General features: G+C 43.5%; 1 protein-coding gene across 1 annotated transcript; it reads left to right on the top strand.

The window, feature by feature from the left end:
- Positions 1-2,886: 2,886 nt before the first annotated feature.
- LOC141025790 (uncharacterized) lies at positions 2,887-3,652 on the top strand. Its single transcript, XM_073501715.1, has 3 exons — positions 2,887-3,032; positions 3,144-3,453; positions 3,551-3,652. Exons 1-3 carry the CDS (start codon positions 2,887-2,889, stop codon positions 3,650-3,652), a joined length of 558 nt encoding a protein of 185 aa, XP_073357816.1.
- Positions 3,653-14,954: the final 11,302 nt, after the last annotated feature.

Genomic DNA, 14,954 nt, shown 5'->3' with positions numbered 1-14,954 from the left:
TTATCCGGAAATCGTAATACATGTGTGAATACATAGACCACAACGTGTCCCTAGTAAGCCTCTAGTTGACTAGCTCGTTGATCAACAGATAGTCATGGTTTCCTGACTATGGACATTGGATGTCATTGATAACGGGATCACATCATTAGGAGAATGATGTGATGGACAAGACCCAATCCTAAGCATAGCACAAAGATCGTGTAGTTCGTTTGCTAGAGCTTTTCCAATGTCAAGTATCATTTCCTTAGACCATGAGATCGTGTAACTCCCGGATGCCGTAGGAGTGCTTTGGGTGTGCCAAACGTCACAACGTAACTGGGTGACTATAAAGGTACACTACAGGTATCTCTGAAAGTGTCTGTTGGGTTGACACGGATCGAGACTGGGATTTGTCACTCCGTATGACGGAGAGGTATCTCTGGGCCCACTCGGTAATGCATCATCATAATGAGCTCAAAGTGACCAAGTGGTTGGTCACGGGATCATGCATTACGATACGAGTAAAGTGACTTGCCGGTAACGAGATTGAACGAGGTATTGGGATACCGACGATCGAATCTCGGGCAAGTAACGTACCGATTGACAAAGGGAATTGTATACGGGATTGATTGAATCCTCGACATCGTGGTTCATCCGATGAGATCATCGTGGAACATGTGGGAGCCAACATGGGTATCCAGATCCCGCTGTTGGTTATTGACCGGAGAGTCGTCTCGGTCATGTCTGCATGTCTCCCGAACCCGTAGGGTCTACACACTTAAGGTTCGGTGACGCTAGGGTTGTAGAGATATTAGTATGCAGAAACCCGAAAGTTGTTCGGAGTCCCGGATGAGATCCCGGACGTCACGAGGAGTTCCGGAATGGTCCGGAGGTGAAGAATTATATATAGGGAGTCCAGTTTCGGCCACCGGGAAAGTTTCGGGGGTTACCGGTATTGTACCGGGACCACCGGAAGGGTCCCGGGGGTCCACTGGGTGGGGCCACCTGTCCCGGAGGGCCCCATGGGCTGAAGTGGGGAGGGGAACCAGCCACTGGTGGGCTAGTGCGCCCCCCTTGGGCCTCCCCTGCGCCTAGGGTTGGAAACCCTGGGGGTGGGGGGCGCCCCACTTGGCTTGGGGGGCAAGCCACCCCCTTGGCCGTCGCCCCCCCCCTCAGATGGCATCTCCAGGGGGCCCGCGCCCCCCCAGGACCCCTATAAATAGTGGGGGGGAGGGAGGGCAGCCGCACCACAGCCCCTGGCGCCTCCCTCTCCCTCCCGCTTGCACTTGGCGAAGCCCTGCCGGGATCCCCGCTACTTCCACCACCACGCCGTCGTGCTGCTGGATCTCCATCAACCTCTCCTTTCCCCTTGCTGGATCAAGAAGGAGGAGACGTCGCTGCTCCGTACATGTGTTGAACGCGGAGGTGCCGTCCGTTCGGCACTCGGTCATCGGTGATTTGGATCACGACGAGTACGACTCCATCAACCCCGTTCACTTGAACGCTTCCGCTCGCGATCTACAAGGGTATGTAGATGCACTCCTTCCTTCTCGTTGCTAGTAAACTCCATAGATGGATCTTGGTGATGCGTAGAAAATTTTATATTTCTGCTACGATCCCCAACACCTCCGCCACCACTCTTTTGTGCGTCCAGGTGGTTTGTACCCGTGCCTCGAGAACGCCAATTTGAAAGCTGTACCTGTGCGACAAAAGTCGCAATTCCATGCCTGTATACGCTGCAGTTCCGTGCGTCCTGTACCTGCATTCGCTTGTCTCAGGAGACACGCTGGCTGTGACTCTACGTGCCTGTGGTGCTAGATGCCTGTCCGTGAGGGGATGCGGTGGCTGTGACTCGTCATTCACTTCTACCGTTGATTCGCTGCTTGTATTTGATGTATCCTCATGTGATACACGTCACGTGTCTATGTGTCTGCGGTGTCACATGGCTGTCCCTCTTGAGAGTTTGCAACCGTGCCTCTCGAACAGAGTGTTCTTACCGATGCCTCTGCCACCTCTCTTTTTTGCATCCAGAGGATTTGTATGCAGAGGATTTGTATCTGTGCCTCGAGAATTCCAATTCAAAAACCGTGCTTGTGCGTCGGAGAAGCTGCAATTCCATGTCTGTACGCAGAGGGTGTCTAGCCGTGGCTCGAGAATGTTAATTGCAAGGCCGTATTCGTGCCTTGCCAAGCCAAAGCACGTGCCTGTAGAGGCTACGTTTCCGTGCCATTGTTGCCTGCATTCACGTGTTTCCGGCGAGTTGCTGCCTGTATCTCTACGTGCCTGTGGTGATACCCGTGCCTGTGGAATAGACACGTATGTGCGTCGTGTGCCTGCATACCCGTGCCTGATAGACACGTATGTGCGTCTTGTGCCTGCATACCCGGGCCTCACCTGAAACCAGCCTTGACTATCGAGGGACAGATGTTGTGGATCTAGCTAGATGAGGCACAGATGAGTTTTGGCCTTCGGATCTAAGGTGTACGGCTGGCTGTTTGTTTGCTTCATTGGATTCTTTCGTTGGTGGTCTTTGTTCAAAGGAGGAATTGATGACCGATGTGCCGGCTGTTCGATGTGACTATTCAGTGTGTCAGTTACCGTAAAATAAAGTTAGAGGTTCCTCGATTTCTCCACGGCATCAAATATTTGTGCACAGCCGTGACTTTATGAAGTGCATGGTTTTATGAGATTCGGAAGCACAACCGTCTATTCGCTGTTCCTAGTTCACATGTTAATGCGCATTGTAACTCAAAGGTCCCTCGCTAAGGTTAAATACTAGCCATGTTTGTGAGGTCTTCACGTCGTATTGTAGCCACAGAACATTAGTCAGTTCCCACCCTCCTCGCCACTCCCCAACCTTCTCGCAGGGTCTTAGGAATCTCCATTGGCACCTTGCTGCGCGTTGCCATGGACGACTTTTTGAACACCACCGAGTACCATCCTATAGTTGCCGATGGTAACATGAAGCTCGACGTGTGGTGCACCAACGAGCCTGGCAAGGTGGAGGAGATCATTGGCTTGTACGAGGACTGGTTGCGCGAGGAGAAGCACAAGTTTGTTGGTCTCGGCATGGAGTTCACGCGAAAGGATTGTTACGGGCGTAGAAAAGTCGCTGTCATGCAACTGGCTATGCGGAATCATGTTTTGCTCTGTCACTTCTGCAGGGCTAGGACGGAGTGCCCTGCCCTGAAGGATTTCCTTGAGAATAGAGGTATAACTTTCTCTAGTGTGGGCGTCAGGAATATTAGAGATGCTCTTTTTCAAGATTTCCTCAGAATTCCAGAAGGGTACCACATCGACATCCAAGAGACGTTTATGATCAAAGGCGGCGAAGAAAGGGACTCCATGGAGGACTTAGCAGGAGCCATCATTGACGAATCTTATTCGAAGCTGGAGTCATCTTTTCCAGAACTTCTTCGTCACTACTGGGATTGGAAGCCACTTACTTTTGATCACCTGAAATATGGAGCTACTGTAAGTGAAGATTTCATTTTCGTTAGTTTCTGCCTTTGTTGCTACAACAATACTTGTTTTTTCTGTATATTCATGTTTTCATTTGATTTTCCTTTAGGAAGGGTATGTGAGCTATGAGCTATACCGCCGGTTTCTGTCGATGAGGGACATTCTGCATCGTCGCTGTCTTCCTGATCTCAGATGGCGAGGACGTTTCTGAGGAGTAGTCTAGGTGGAAGTGCTGGGAAGATGGATTGTGTGATGAATTGGTTATTTGATAGTCATTGTATGGGGTAATATTACATAGACTGATGAATTTGTAATTGTGGTTGTATTATTTTGAACCGGATGGAGCTGACTAGTTTGGAAATTTAAGTTTATTTTCGTTCCATTATGTTTTTCTTGATTGGGTGCCTTCAAGAATATTTTCCTCTATGATTTGTTGCTACGAGTTGGTATAAGATGAGATGTATTAAGGGGAGCACTCAAATGTGCACTTTCGTGATTCTAGGCAGCGCACAGTCGTCTGTTCAGGGAGGCATTGTTTTTGTTTTAGGCAAGGCACGCTCTGGTCTTATTAGTTTGCTAGCTTCTTCGCTGACTGGTAGGGGCTTTACTTTTGCTTTGTGTTTGTACTATGTTTGGCACGGTTGTTTTTATATTGAATATATGGTTGTGGTTGTGTGTTTGAAATGTTTTTATGCAGAGCTTGAGTGTGTTTAAGATTCTTCAGATTTTCTCACTTTGCCGTCTGTTTCAATATATGTTGTCTGTTTCAGTATATGTTGTCTGTTTTAGGCACGGTAATCCAGTGTGATACTTGCTGTGGGAGTATTGTGTTATCGACGGTTGCGTTTCTGTGTTTCTATTATTGTGGTGGTACTTTGATTTTGAAAGGCATGGCCGTGAAGGCATTGGATGCATTGTCGTATGTTTGGTAGAGGCGTTATCCTTCCTTTGGGTATTAAATTCGGAGAGGCACTGCGTTATGTTAGTATGAGTCACTGTCATGGTTGTATGTTCTGTAATATTTCTAGTTAGTCTGCTAGTGAAGTCACGTCTATCTAGTTAGTGGAGGCATGTGCTATGTTATGTTGAGTCAGAGTTCTGTCTGTTGTTCGCAAATGATTTCTCTTACACGTTCGCTCGGAGAGGCACGTCTACGATGTTACTCAAAGGCATGGTCGTGCCTTTCTTTCGAAACGTTTGCTTTCACTTATTTGCCGAGAGAGACTCGTCGTTGAAACTTGTGAGGTCACGGACCTTTTACAGTTGAAGTCATGGTCGTTCTTCTGTTTTGGTATTTTTTCAGTTTAGTCGTCTATCACAGAGGATGGTTCTTCTTTCGTTAACTTGAGCCACGGTCGTGCTTCCATGACTCATTTGGCTTGGAGAGGGACCGGTGTTAAGCTGTCGAGAGGGGACGGTCCTGTGTTAACTGGTGGCGCACTTGTGTGTGTCAGCTTAGTTGTCTGTGGTAAGAGAGGCACGTTCTATGTGGATAAGAGGCACGACAGTGCCTTTGTGACCCGGATTACTGGAGGTGAGTCATTTAGCTCCTTCGTCAGATGCTTACGAATTGATAGTGTTTTTCCTCTGTGTTTCAATTGTTTCTTTTATTATGTCTTATTGAAGTGAGTGGTGTTCTAGTGCAAGGAAGTGATGTGTTGAATATCATGTTTAGAACTTTTGGAAAAAAATATGATTCTTATTTGTAAATGTTTGCGGTTCAGGAATTTAAGACTTGACCATTTGAACGCACAGTTGTGTTTAACAGGATCCATAGCAGATATCTTGGACGGACACAAAAATAGGTGAAACATTGTTGTGATTACATATGAGTCGATATGGCTGGCTGAAACAATGTTCGGATGGCTATAGCTAAATTAAGGCACATTTAAGCAGTAGTCATCTTCTTCCAACTCTTCTTATTTCGCGCCGGATATTGTGCTTGTCGAGGACGATGCTCAGTGCCTCAAATACATGGCCTGTGTTGTGGTTGGATGTTATCATTTTGTAAGTTAGTTGTTCTCTCATCGGTTTCACATGGATCTGCAAACACATAACCGTGCAAATTAATAAAATTTGTTGTAAAACTTAATGTTCAGCTGGCTTGGATGAACGTATGTTGATGTGTTGTCAATGAGAGTGAACTTACATTATTGATAAAAAATGAATTATTATTCAAATTAATGAGCGGCATCAAATGCATGGTGTAAATAGCACTGTCATCCCTGAAAATTGAGAGCATTAATGTCTGTGATTAGATGGTGAACAGTAGGTATGGGATGTGTAGTGGAACAAAAAGATGCATGGTTTAAATGAGGTAGAGCTACAGTTAAAAGAAACTTACTCTCTGTCTGAGTTACATACACTCTTCACAGGTTTGACATGAAAGGAGGCCATGGTGTGAGGATAGTTGTTGTAAGCAGAATGGTAAGCTCTCTTGAAGTTTTCGATGACAATGTCTGAGTGTTCCTTTATACCGTCGCAATTGATATGAGGACACAGAATTTCGAAGCGACGCATTGCAAGATTCACGATGATGAGGTAGATAAAATGTGGATCCTTTCTCACAGGTATTAAGACCTAAAACAATTAACAGGGAATAATATCATTGTAACAAGAAAAACTTGTAGAATCAAAGACGAACACTGGGCAGATAGAGTGAGTAGGGTGAACTCACGATGTTACATTTGTTGGGCAGCCTGTACCCAATAGTTTTTTCCACAATGTGTACCTTGAGTAGTTCTGTGCTTGCTCCTAGAACTTTAAATTTATCCTGCAGAAAATTGAAGCTGTGTCACTCAGTGTGGTAGTAGTCGTAAATGTGGTTTGTTATTATTATTTATGAGAAGCAAGAACTTACAGAAGCGTCCATGTACATTATATGCTTGTGCACAAATGCTGGCGTTGCGTAGAATTGTTCTTTCATCAGCAACGCTGAGTAAGCATCGACCACGAATGAGTTGATATATCCGTATACCTTCATTGACAAACCTAAAGTTCGATGATCGGCCCAACGTCGATCGACGGAGAATATCCTCTTGCTGTCAAAAAAAAACAAATGAATTTTAAATCATAAGATTTTCTTTTTTAACATAAGAGGAAATGATTAGTATTCAATTTCAATAGTAGAAGAATCGAGCCGAAACACTTGAATATGATAGCTTCAGGCAGAATATATTGCATTAGTAAACGAAGGGACCAAAACTTTACTGTAACAGGAACAACGAATTCATTACCTATCATTTTGCTTGATACCTGGTGTATTGTCGACGATTGTTTCATACACTTCTTTCTCCTCGTTTGTGGAATCTCTTATTTCCAAAAGTTGGCAGTGATCTTGATGGTCATTCCCTTGGTCAGTGAATCGAGTCTGTTCTAGCTCAGAATGATGTTGATGAGGCTGGAAGACATGACCACCGGAGTTCAATTGACCATTACTAATTTGCAGACGACCCTCATTATAATTGTTGTTTCTTTCGAACATTAGGCGTTGTGGTTGGTGCTGCATGCGCAGTTCTAATGTTCTGACAGTTGGATCACCGGTTGAGCTTGAAGGAATATCTGTTGGAAAATGCTGGAGAGGATGGCCAGAATACTGTATGCTGTTGAACTATTGTTGCAAGGCACTGTAACTTTGCCCATTAGACCCGCCTCTGTGTGGTTGCTGATTGTTCTTCTCTTGAGGTTGGCGTTGTTGGCACCGTGTAGTGCTGTTATTCTGAGCATCATTGTGTTGGGGGTAGTGGGCATCACGGACAGTGGTTTGTTGCTGGTACTGCTTGGGACTTTGGTTGTTCATCGCATATGGTGAGCGCTGGCTTTTGTTTGAACCGCCGTTATTCTGAGCACCAGGATGTCGGTAGAAGTGGTTTTTGATACTAGGAGCTGGTTGGTTGTAGTGTTGGGACAAGGGAGTTGCTGGTAAACTTTGGGACAAGACAGTTTGAGTTAAACCTGTAGAGTATGACGTATCAAAGGCCTGTGTGAGGTGGCTACCGCTTGACATTGATCCGGATCTGCTGGGTATAGGTGGCTCTGGATAGTTAGAAAGGGAAGATCTAGCTGACGAGCTTGAATTCTTGGCCAAGTGTGAGACAGTATCAGGTTGGCATTGTTGTGATGCTAATTGGTTATGAAAGGGTTGTTTCTTTTTTTGTTCACTGACTCTGTCAAGTTGTTCATAGATAGATGGGTCAGACCATATTTGATCATCATCAATGAATCCACAATTAAGGAGGCCTCTATGGTTGTCAGCTTGTAGAGACTGGTTGTTTGCAGTTTCTGTTGAATTATGTGGAGGCTCTAGTATTCTAACTCTTTTCATAGGAGGCGCTGTACTCTTGTTACTTGGATCTTCTGACTGCTTTAAGGACCTCTTGTGAGCTGCCATTTGTGGTTCCATTTCTGGCGGTTGTGCGCTTCTGGTAATAGGGACCCTGTCTGTGGGATCAATAGGTGGTTGCTTCGTACACTGTTCATGTTCTTCTGCAATGTTATTGTCTTCTGCATTGACAGATGGTGTAGCGACCAGTGGAGCATCACTAGTGGATGGAATTGCTTTTCCCGTGTCCAGTACTGAGCCAGAACCGCTGGCAGAATCACTGGGGACTTCTACTATAGGAGCAAGGGAGGAAGTAGCTCTTGTGCGTTCTGTTTCAGCAATGTTCTTCTCGTCACTCAAAGTTGAAACAAGATGGACCTTATCTTCCTGTAGCGAAGAAGAACGTTGTCCAGTGACATTGTTTGATTTTTGTGCAGGCTGGGATACAGTGAGGCTCTTTGTGTTGGTTGAAGAGTTGTTGTGAGCGCTATCAGAACCACTGGACCGTGCAGTAGTTGGTGACGTTTTCCCAACATGATAAACAGGTGCTCCATGTAGGAGATATGCCCTAGAGGCAATAATAAATGATATTATTTATCTCCGAGTTCATATTATGTTTATGTTCCATGCTATAACTGCTGTGGTTCCCGAGCCCGTATATCCATAAAGGCTCTAGGGAGAACCCATATGCACGTGTGGAATAATAAACGATAAATTGTATTCCTAGTCGTGCCTCTAAGACTAGCTCAAGTGTTGCATGATGATTATGTTTTCCCAATCATGGGCATGTCTATGCCAAGCAACTTTGAGGGCACAATGTCAGGAAGGACATTTGTGTTGAATCGACCCGAATTGATGTTATGCTATGAGATACATTCGTCACAAGTTAATGGTTTATAACACAGAGATAGTTAATGTTTGCATAATTCCTTAGACCATGAGAGTATCGAGTTTCTTCATGCTTGCTTCATATACTTTGGGGTTTGTTAAACGTCATCCGTAACTGGATGGCTATTACGGCGACTTACGGGTTCATGGGAAAGTGTTAAGTAACTTGATAGCTCGAGATTGGGATTTGCTCCTCCGACGATGGAGAGATATACTCGGGCCCTCTCGGTGTTACGGTATCCATCATCGTCTGGCCAGACACTTTGTGATTTGATCACGGGGATGCCGGAACACAATAACGAGAAAAGAGAACAATACCGGTAACGAGGTAACTAGCATAGTGGACAAGTTGTTGATCCACGGGAATGCCAACATGTCTCACCTTGGGTATTTGTAACATATCGCGAAGCAACAGGAATAGCTCACTGCAACTGGAGGTTCACTCGAATATTCATTCGTGTGGGTATAGGGGTCAATATGGGTGTCCACGGCTCCGATGTTGATCATTGATCGGAAGGGGTTCCGGGACATATCTATACTTCACCGAACCTATAGGGTCACACGCTTAAGGGTCATCTATCTGCTGAATACTAGACAAGGAGTCTGAGAGAAAATCACCGAAAAAGTTTCGGACACCGAAAAGTTTCGGACAACGGAAAAGTTCCGCAGAGAGAGGTCACCGGATGAGTTTCGGTGAAACCAAAAAAGTTGTTTCGGGGTATGCCATTAAGTCAAAATGGTTTCGGCACATGCCTGATAATTCTTGGAGGGTGCCAGAATCATTCTGGAAACTTTTTGGAATTTTCAGAAATAAAAACCGAAAATGTTTCGGAGCTGCCGGTACCGCTTTGGCTGTTTTTCGCAGATGAAATTCACTAATCTGAAATTGTTTCAGAACGAATCCAAAATCATTTTAGTGGGTACTGGAATTATTCTAAGACCCACAGAAATATTTTCGGATTTAGTGGACGCGAAAAATTGTCTTCATGAATAGTGAAACACATTCTTGTTTGCTTTTCGCAGATGAAAATCACTAAACCGAAATTGTTTCGGAACGCGTTGAAAATTATTTTAGTGGGTACTGGAAATGTTCTGAGCCCACATAAATATTTTCAGTTCGAACGGACGCTGAAAAATGTCGTCATGAATAGTGAAAGTGCTTTTTGCTTGGCTTCTTGGAGAAGCCACCTTGAGGGCCTTTTTGGTATTTCCCCCCTTGGCTTCTTGGAGAAGCCACCCTTGGGCTTGGCCTATAAATAGGGGTGGAGGGGCTGCCTAAAGGATCATCCATTCTCACATACAAGTGCCATGCATGATCTGGCTTCTCTCTCCCTCCCAGCGAAATAGTTTCGTAGAGCCGAAAGGCTGTCTAGGTTCCGGTGGGAACTAGTTCTGGAGGGCGAAGCCCTGCGGGATAGATGACACCGTATGTGTGCAACTCTGTAGAGAGATCGTAGTTTCGGTCTTAGTTCGTGGGTGCCTCCCGAAGGGCTGTCCGTGTGACCGTCCGAGTTTCGAAGGTCCTCCCGAAGGGCTGTCCGAGTGACCGTTCGAGTTTCGAATGTCCTCCCGAAGGGCTGTCCGCGACACCATCCGGGGGACTGTTCGACCGCCTCCCGGAGGGCTGTCTGAGGAGCAGATGAGGGTATACATCCTCGCGGTTGGGAGGTTGTAAATCCTAGCTGCGGGGATCTGCACCGCCGATCGTCATCGACTCTACTTCCCGCTGCGCTACGAGTCGGTAACGAAAAAGATCAAACCTTGTATGCAGTCTCCATAGTGGTCCTGGGCTGGTGCGTAGGTCAGAAATTTTTTGTTTTCTGCTGCGTTACCCTACAGTGGCATCATGAGCCGTGCTATGCGTAGATGCAGGTTGCGATCTAGAATACATAGAGATGTATGGGTATTGCATAATATAATTAGGTAGTAGATGAGATCTATTGCTAAAAATTATTTATGCGGGTGACAGATGAAATCTGTTACCCGATGTTCTTGTTGCTTCCCTAGAATTTGCGTTTGCTCAATCTCGAGACAACATGGTGGAATTTGACAAAGTTCTGGCAATCCGTGATCCTGATTGATCATGGAAGTGCTATCAGTTCTTTGGGTTCTGCCGTAGTCAAAAGAAAGATGAAATTCGCAGACAACAGGGCAATGCAGATATGATCTGCACGGGGGTCATGCGTATGACGAAGTTTAGTATGGGGTTCGAGATTTTATTGTCTCGTGCTTCATACACCCTGCAAAGTTAATCTAGCGACATGAACTATCATACTTGATGATGAACGTTGGTCGCTGCGGTTTAAGTCAAAACCTTAGAAGCCATGTAAAATAAATTTTGCATAAACCGATTAGAGGCGTCTAACTTGGTTTTGCAGGATGTGCATGTGATGTGGTATAGCAGTGCTCATACTAATTCGATTATGTATGAGATGACTATATGATGTAATTTGATTAACATGACCTGCGTGTCATGATTCGGCATGATGGCTGGAGCCATATGATTGCACTTTAATGACCTGTGTGTCAACCTTAAGTAATGCATTAATTTTATACGCTATGGAGATAGCAATATTATCTGGTGCATCGACAAGGTGGTGGCAATCTTCGCGAAGGTGAACACCAACACGATTGCCGAAGACGAAGAAATGAAATACTTCTCCATCAGAAAGGGCTATACCATATCATGCTATTATGAATTGCCTGAGATGTTTATCCCTTATGATGCACCCTTCTTGATTGCGTGGTAGTCACTTTTTATTAGGGTGATCTCTCACAAAAATACCAAGTAGTTAGTGTTCTCCCAAGTGTAGCACCGTCACGGCACCTATCTTTTCGGGGTGCGCCGTGTCACACGGGTACGAACGATTAGAGAAGTGTGAGGCGGGTGAGTTGAGACCTCGCAGCGAGATCACTTGGTTGTCTTGACGTTCAGGCATGACCGTCATGAGCTCGGAACACACGCATCGAAAGATGAACAAGAGTCACATAGAGATGTGATTGGCAAGTTGGCCTACCGGTTGAGATTTTTCGTCATCAGTGGTGTTACACCAATGGCGAACAATTGAAATGTGGATCTTGTATCACTCACAATCAATTTTGAGAGATATTGGTTTGAGTGGGAGCGCACTGTTGAATTAACATGTTTAATTCTCAATGAAATTAATTTTGAACACTGTCAAAGTGTGGTTTGCATAATAGTTGTAGAATAATGGCTCGCATTTCCACCTTCCCTATTAAAATTGAATAGTTGTTAAATATCTGGTTAAAACTTTACGATTGGTAACGTAATATGTCCTCAAAAGTGCGAGAAGGACTTTATCCTATCGCATGCTTTCCGTATCCTCCCGCTAATGCTATGGATCATGTGACTTTCGTCCTTCGATCCAAAAGCTAGAATTCTGTTACGGTCAAGTGGAATAAGTTTGCTTCCATGAAACCCAAACTTTGAAAGTTGGGATAGTTATATGATATTCATGGAACTGAAAATTATTTTCAGATACAAACAAAGCAATGTTTGTTTGCAAGTATTAGTAAAAGTGTTTACTATGCATTTGACTGTTGGGAAAGGGATCCAGAAGAACGCCTGTCATATAATGAAAGGTGAATAAAACAACAACTTAAAGAGAAAGGAAGTGTCCAAAGGGTGTTAGTATGACTTACACGCCTAGGAAGTCCGGGGCTAATGCCACTCTTAAGTTGGGTGCTTCTTCTGAGAGTAGGAGAAATACTAAAAGTTAAACTGTTAGAAGTATAAAGGCAAAAGGAAAGAAGACTGGAATATCCAGCTCATGTATGAATGTCATACAAGTTTTTGATGTATAGAAGGCTGGTCAAAGATATAGTTCTTGCGAATTATGGTTAAACATGTTAATCACTAATTCTTGGGTATTGTGAGTTCATCACAAAAATGCCCGCTCGATTGCATTCTGTTGCAACTTGATGTAAGAACTACTATGGCCTGAAAGACTAGCTAGAAATGAGGTTAAGGTATACACAGGGAACATAGTAAATGTTACTATACCTTCCATCGGTGTATTGCCATCTGTATTTATTTTCATAATTCATTTAGAGTTTTACAAACTCTATCCCATTGCATAAGGTATCTTTCAAGAAGGTTGTTCATAAGAGAACTTCTTATGTTCGATGTTATGAATAACACAAGGGCCATACTTTCATTATGAATGAGATGTATGTTACGAATATTGATAATAATACAATACCTCTGGGTTTACTTTCATAATTCATTTTAGAGTTTCATAAACTCTAGCCCATTGCACAATGTTTGTTGCAAAAGAGTTGTTCATAAAAACAACAATTGTTGTTAAGTATTATGAATAACATGAAGGGCCATGCTTATATCCAAGATGGATGTATGTTATGAATATTGATGGTAATATAATACATCCATAACACTGACGCTAAATGTCGGAAGACTATGAGAATACCACACATGTGTGGCACTGTATTTGGTCACATTGGAGAAACCCGCATGGAAAAATTCCATTATGATGGATTTTGAAGTCTTTTGATTTTGAATCATCTGACACTTGCAACATTTCTCTGAAAAGTGAAGTGACTGAAATACCGTTCACAGGCCATAAGGAACGAGCAACAAACTTATTGGTGATCATACATTTTGATGTGTGTAGTTCAATAAATGTTGTTGCAAGTAGTGGATTTATATATCTTCAGAAATGACTCAAGTAGATATATGGATATTTGCTTGATGAGACGTAAGTCTGGATCTTTTGTTATCATTCGAAAGGTTTTCAAAAATGAAGTAGAAGTTATTGTAACAAGAAAATTATGTTTCTACAATTTGATTGCACAAAGGAATATTTGAGTTACATGTTTAGCGAATGTCTGATGAGTTGTGAAAGGGGTTTCATAACTTGCACCTCCCAGAACACCACTGCAAGTGAAAAGTCCGTGGAGATGTAATCTAACCATTTATGACATGGTAAGGTCAAAGATGACATAAATAAATTTGCCATTATCCTTTTTAAAGTGATGCTATAGAGACTGCGGCTTTTACACTGAAAAGAGCTACATCGGGTCTGTTGAAATGAAGCCATGGTATGGTACGCCCAACCATGTTTATCTTTTCTTAACATTTGGAATATGGGGCTTTTGTAAAAGGTTACAAACCTATTCCAAATCAGACAAGTGCTACTTTGTAGGTTATACCAAAATGTTGGGTATTCCTCCCTCACTATACCGAGGCAAATAGTTTTGCCGCGAAACGATGTGCTTTTAAAGAGAATGGTTCTTTCAAAAAGGTGAGTGGGAGAATAGTGCAACTCGACGAGATAAACAGTATCTTCATCATCAGATCAAAGGAAAGAGACCCTGGAAGTAATTCCAGAGTTTCCTACTGCGACTGATACAGAAGTCTCTACAATAAAATGTATGAGCTTCGGTCGAACTTGCAGCTGAACCACGTAGGCAAGGCTCGTGCAAACCTCTCAGGTGCGCAAACGAGATATTGTTGTTACACAACATTATACCTACGATACACAAGGAAGCGTTGATGGGCCCTGACTCCAGAATTGGCTAAATGCCAATACAACCCGAGTTAGTTTCCATATAAGTGATTCAAGATTAAAACCTTGATACACCTTTCGGAAGACTTAGAGTGTAACGAATATTTATGGAACTTAAAACTGATACGGATAAAAATGTTTTATCCATAAAGCTCGACTTGTTGAAATAACAAGTTCAAGAGTTGACTACGATGAGGTTGTTTTCATCGTAGCGATGCTTAAAGTCGGTTCGGGTTGAACTAGCAATTAATACATATTTCAATCATGAGATATGAAACATGGATGACAATAGGATTTCCATCTGACGGAAATGAAACCAAGGACTTGCATGTGTTACAGTCCAAGGCATTTTGTCTATCCAGGGGATGCTAGTAAGGGTGCAAACTTCAGAGTTCCAGCGATGGACAGAAGAGAGCAAAATGGAGTTGGAATCTTCGTGCTTTGATGAAATGGTCAAAGGGGTTTGACTTCATCAATGGGTAATGAAGATTCTTGTAATTCAAGAAAGTAAGTGGGAGCGTAATAATATTTCTAAAAACCTTATGTGCTTGTCACATTGGTAATTGGAAATAAATTTCTTGACACGAATTAGGACTTCATTTGAAAATAGTTTTTCGATGAAGTGCTTAGGCTAAATAGCCTCAATATTAGACATGATGATCTATGGAGATAGATTTACCTAATGGGGCTAAGCAATGAATACATATTGACAAGATGCTAAAACCTTTTAGCATTTAAAACGCCAAGGAGTGATTCTT

Source organism: Aegilops tauschii, chromosome 6 (genome assembly GCF_002575655.3).
Source record: "Aegilops tauschii subsp. strangulata cultivar AL8/78 chromosome 6, Aet v6.0, whole genome shotgun sequence".
NCBI lineage: Eukaryota > Viridiplantae > Streptophyta > Magnoliopsida > Poales > Poaceae > Aegilops > Aegilops tauschii.
Note: the sequence above shows the minus strand (reverse complement) of the source record. Positions and strands in the feature narration are given on the sequence as shown.

Bases quoted from the DNA above. Each gene is read 5' to 3' on its own strand.
- LOC141025790 (XM_073501715.1), top strand. From the start codon at position 2,887: ATGGACGACTTTTTGAACACCACCGAGTACCATCCTATAGTTGCCGAT. The intron at 3,033-3,143 runs GTTTGTTGGTCT...TCACTTCTGCAG, and splicing joins TTGCGCGAGGAGAAGCACAA to GGCTAGGACGGAGTGCCCTG. The intron at 3,454-3,550 runs GTAAGTGAAGAT...ATTTTCCTTTAG, and splicing joins ACCTGAAATATGGAGCTACT to GAAGGGTATGTGAGCTATGA.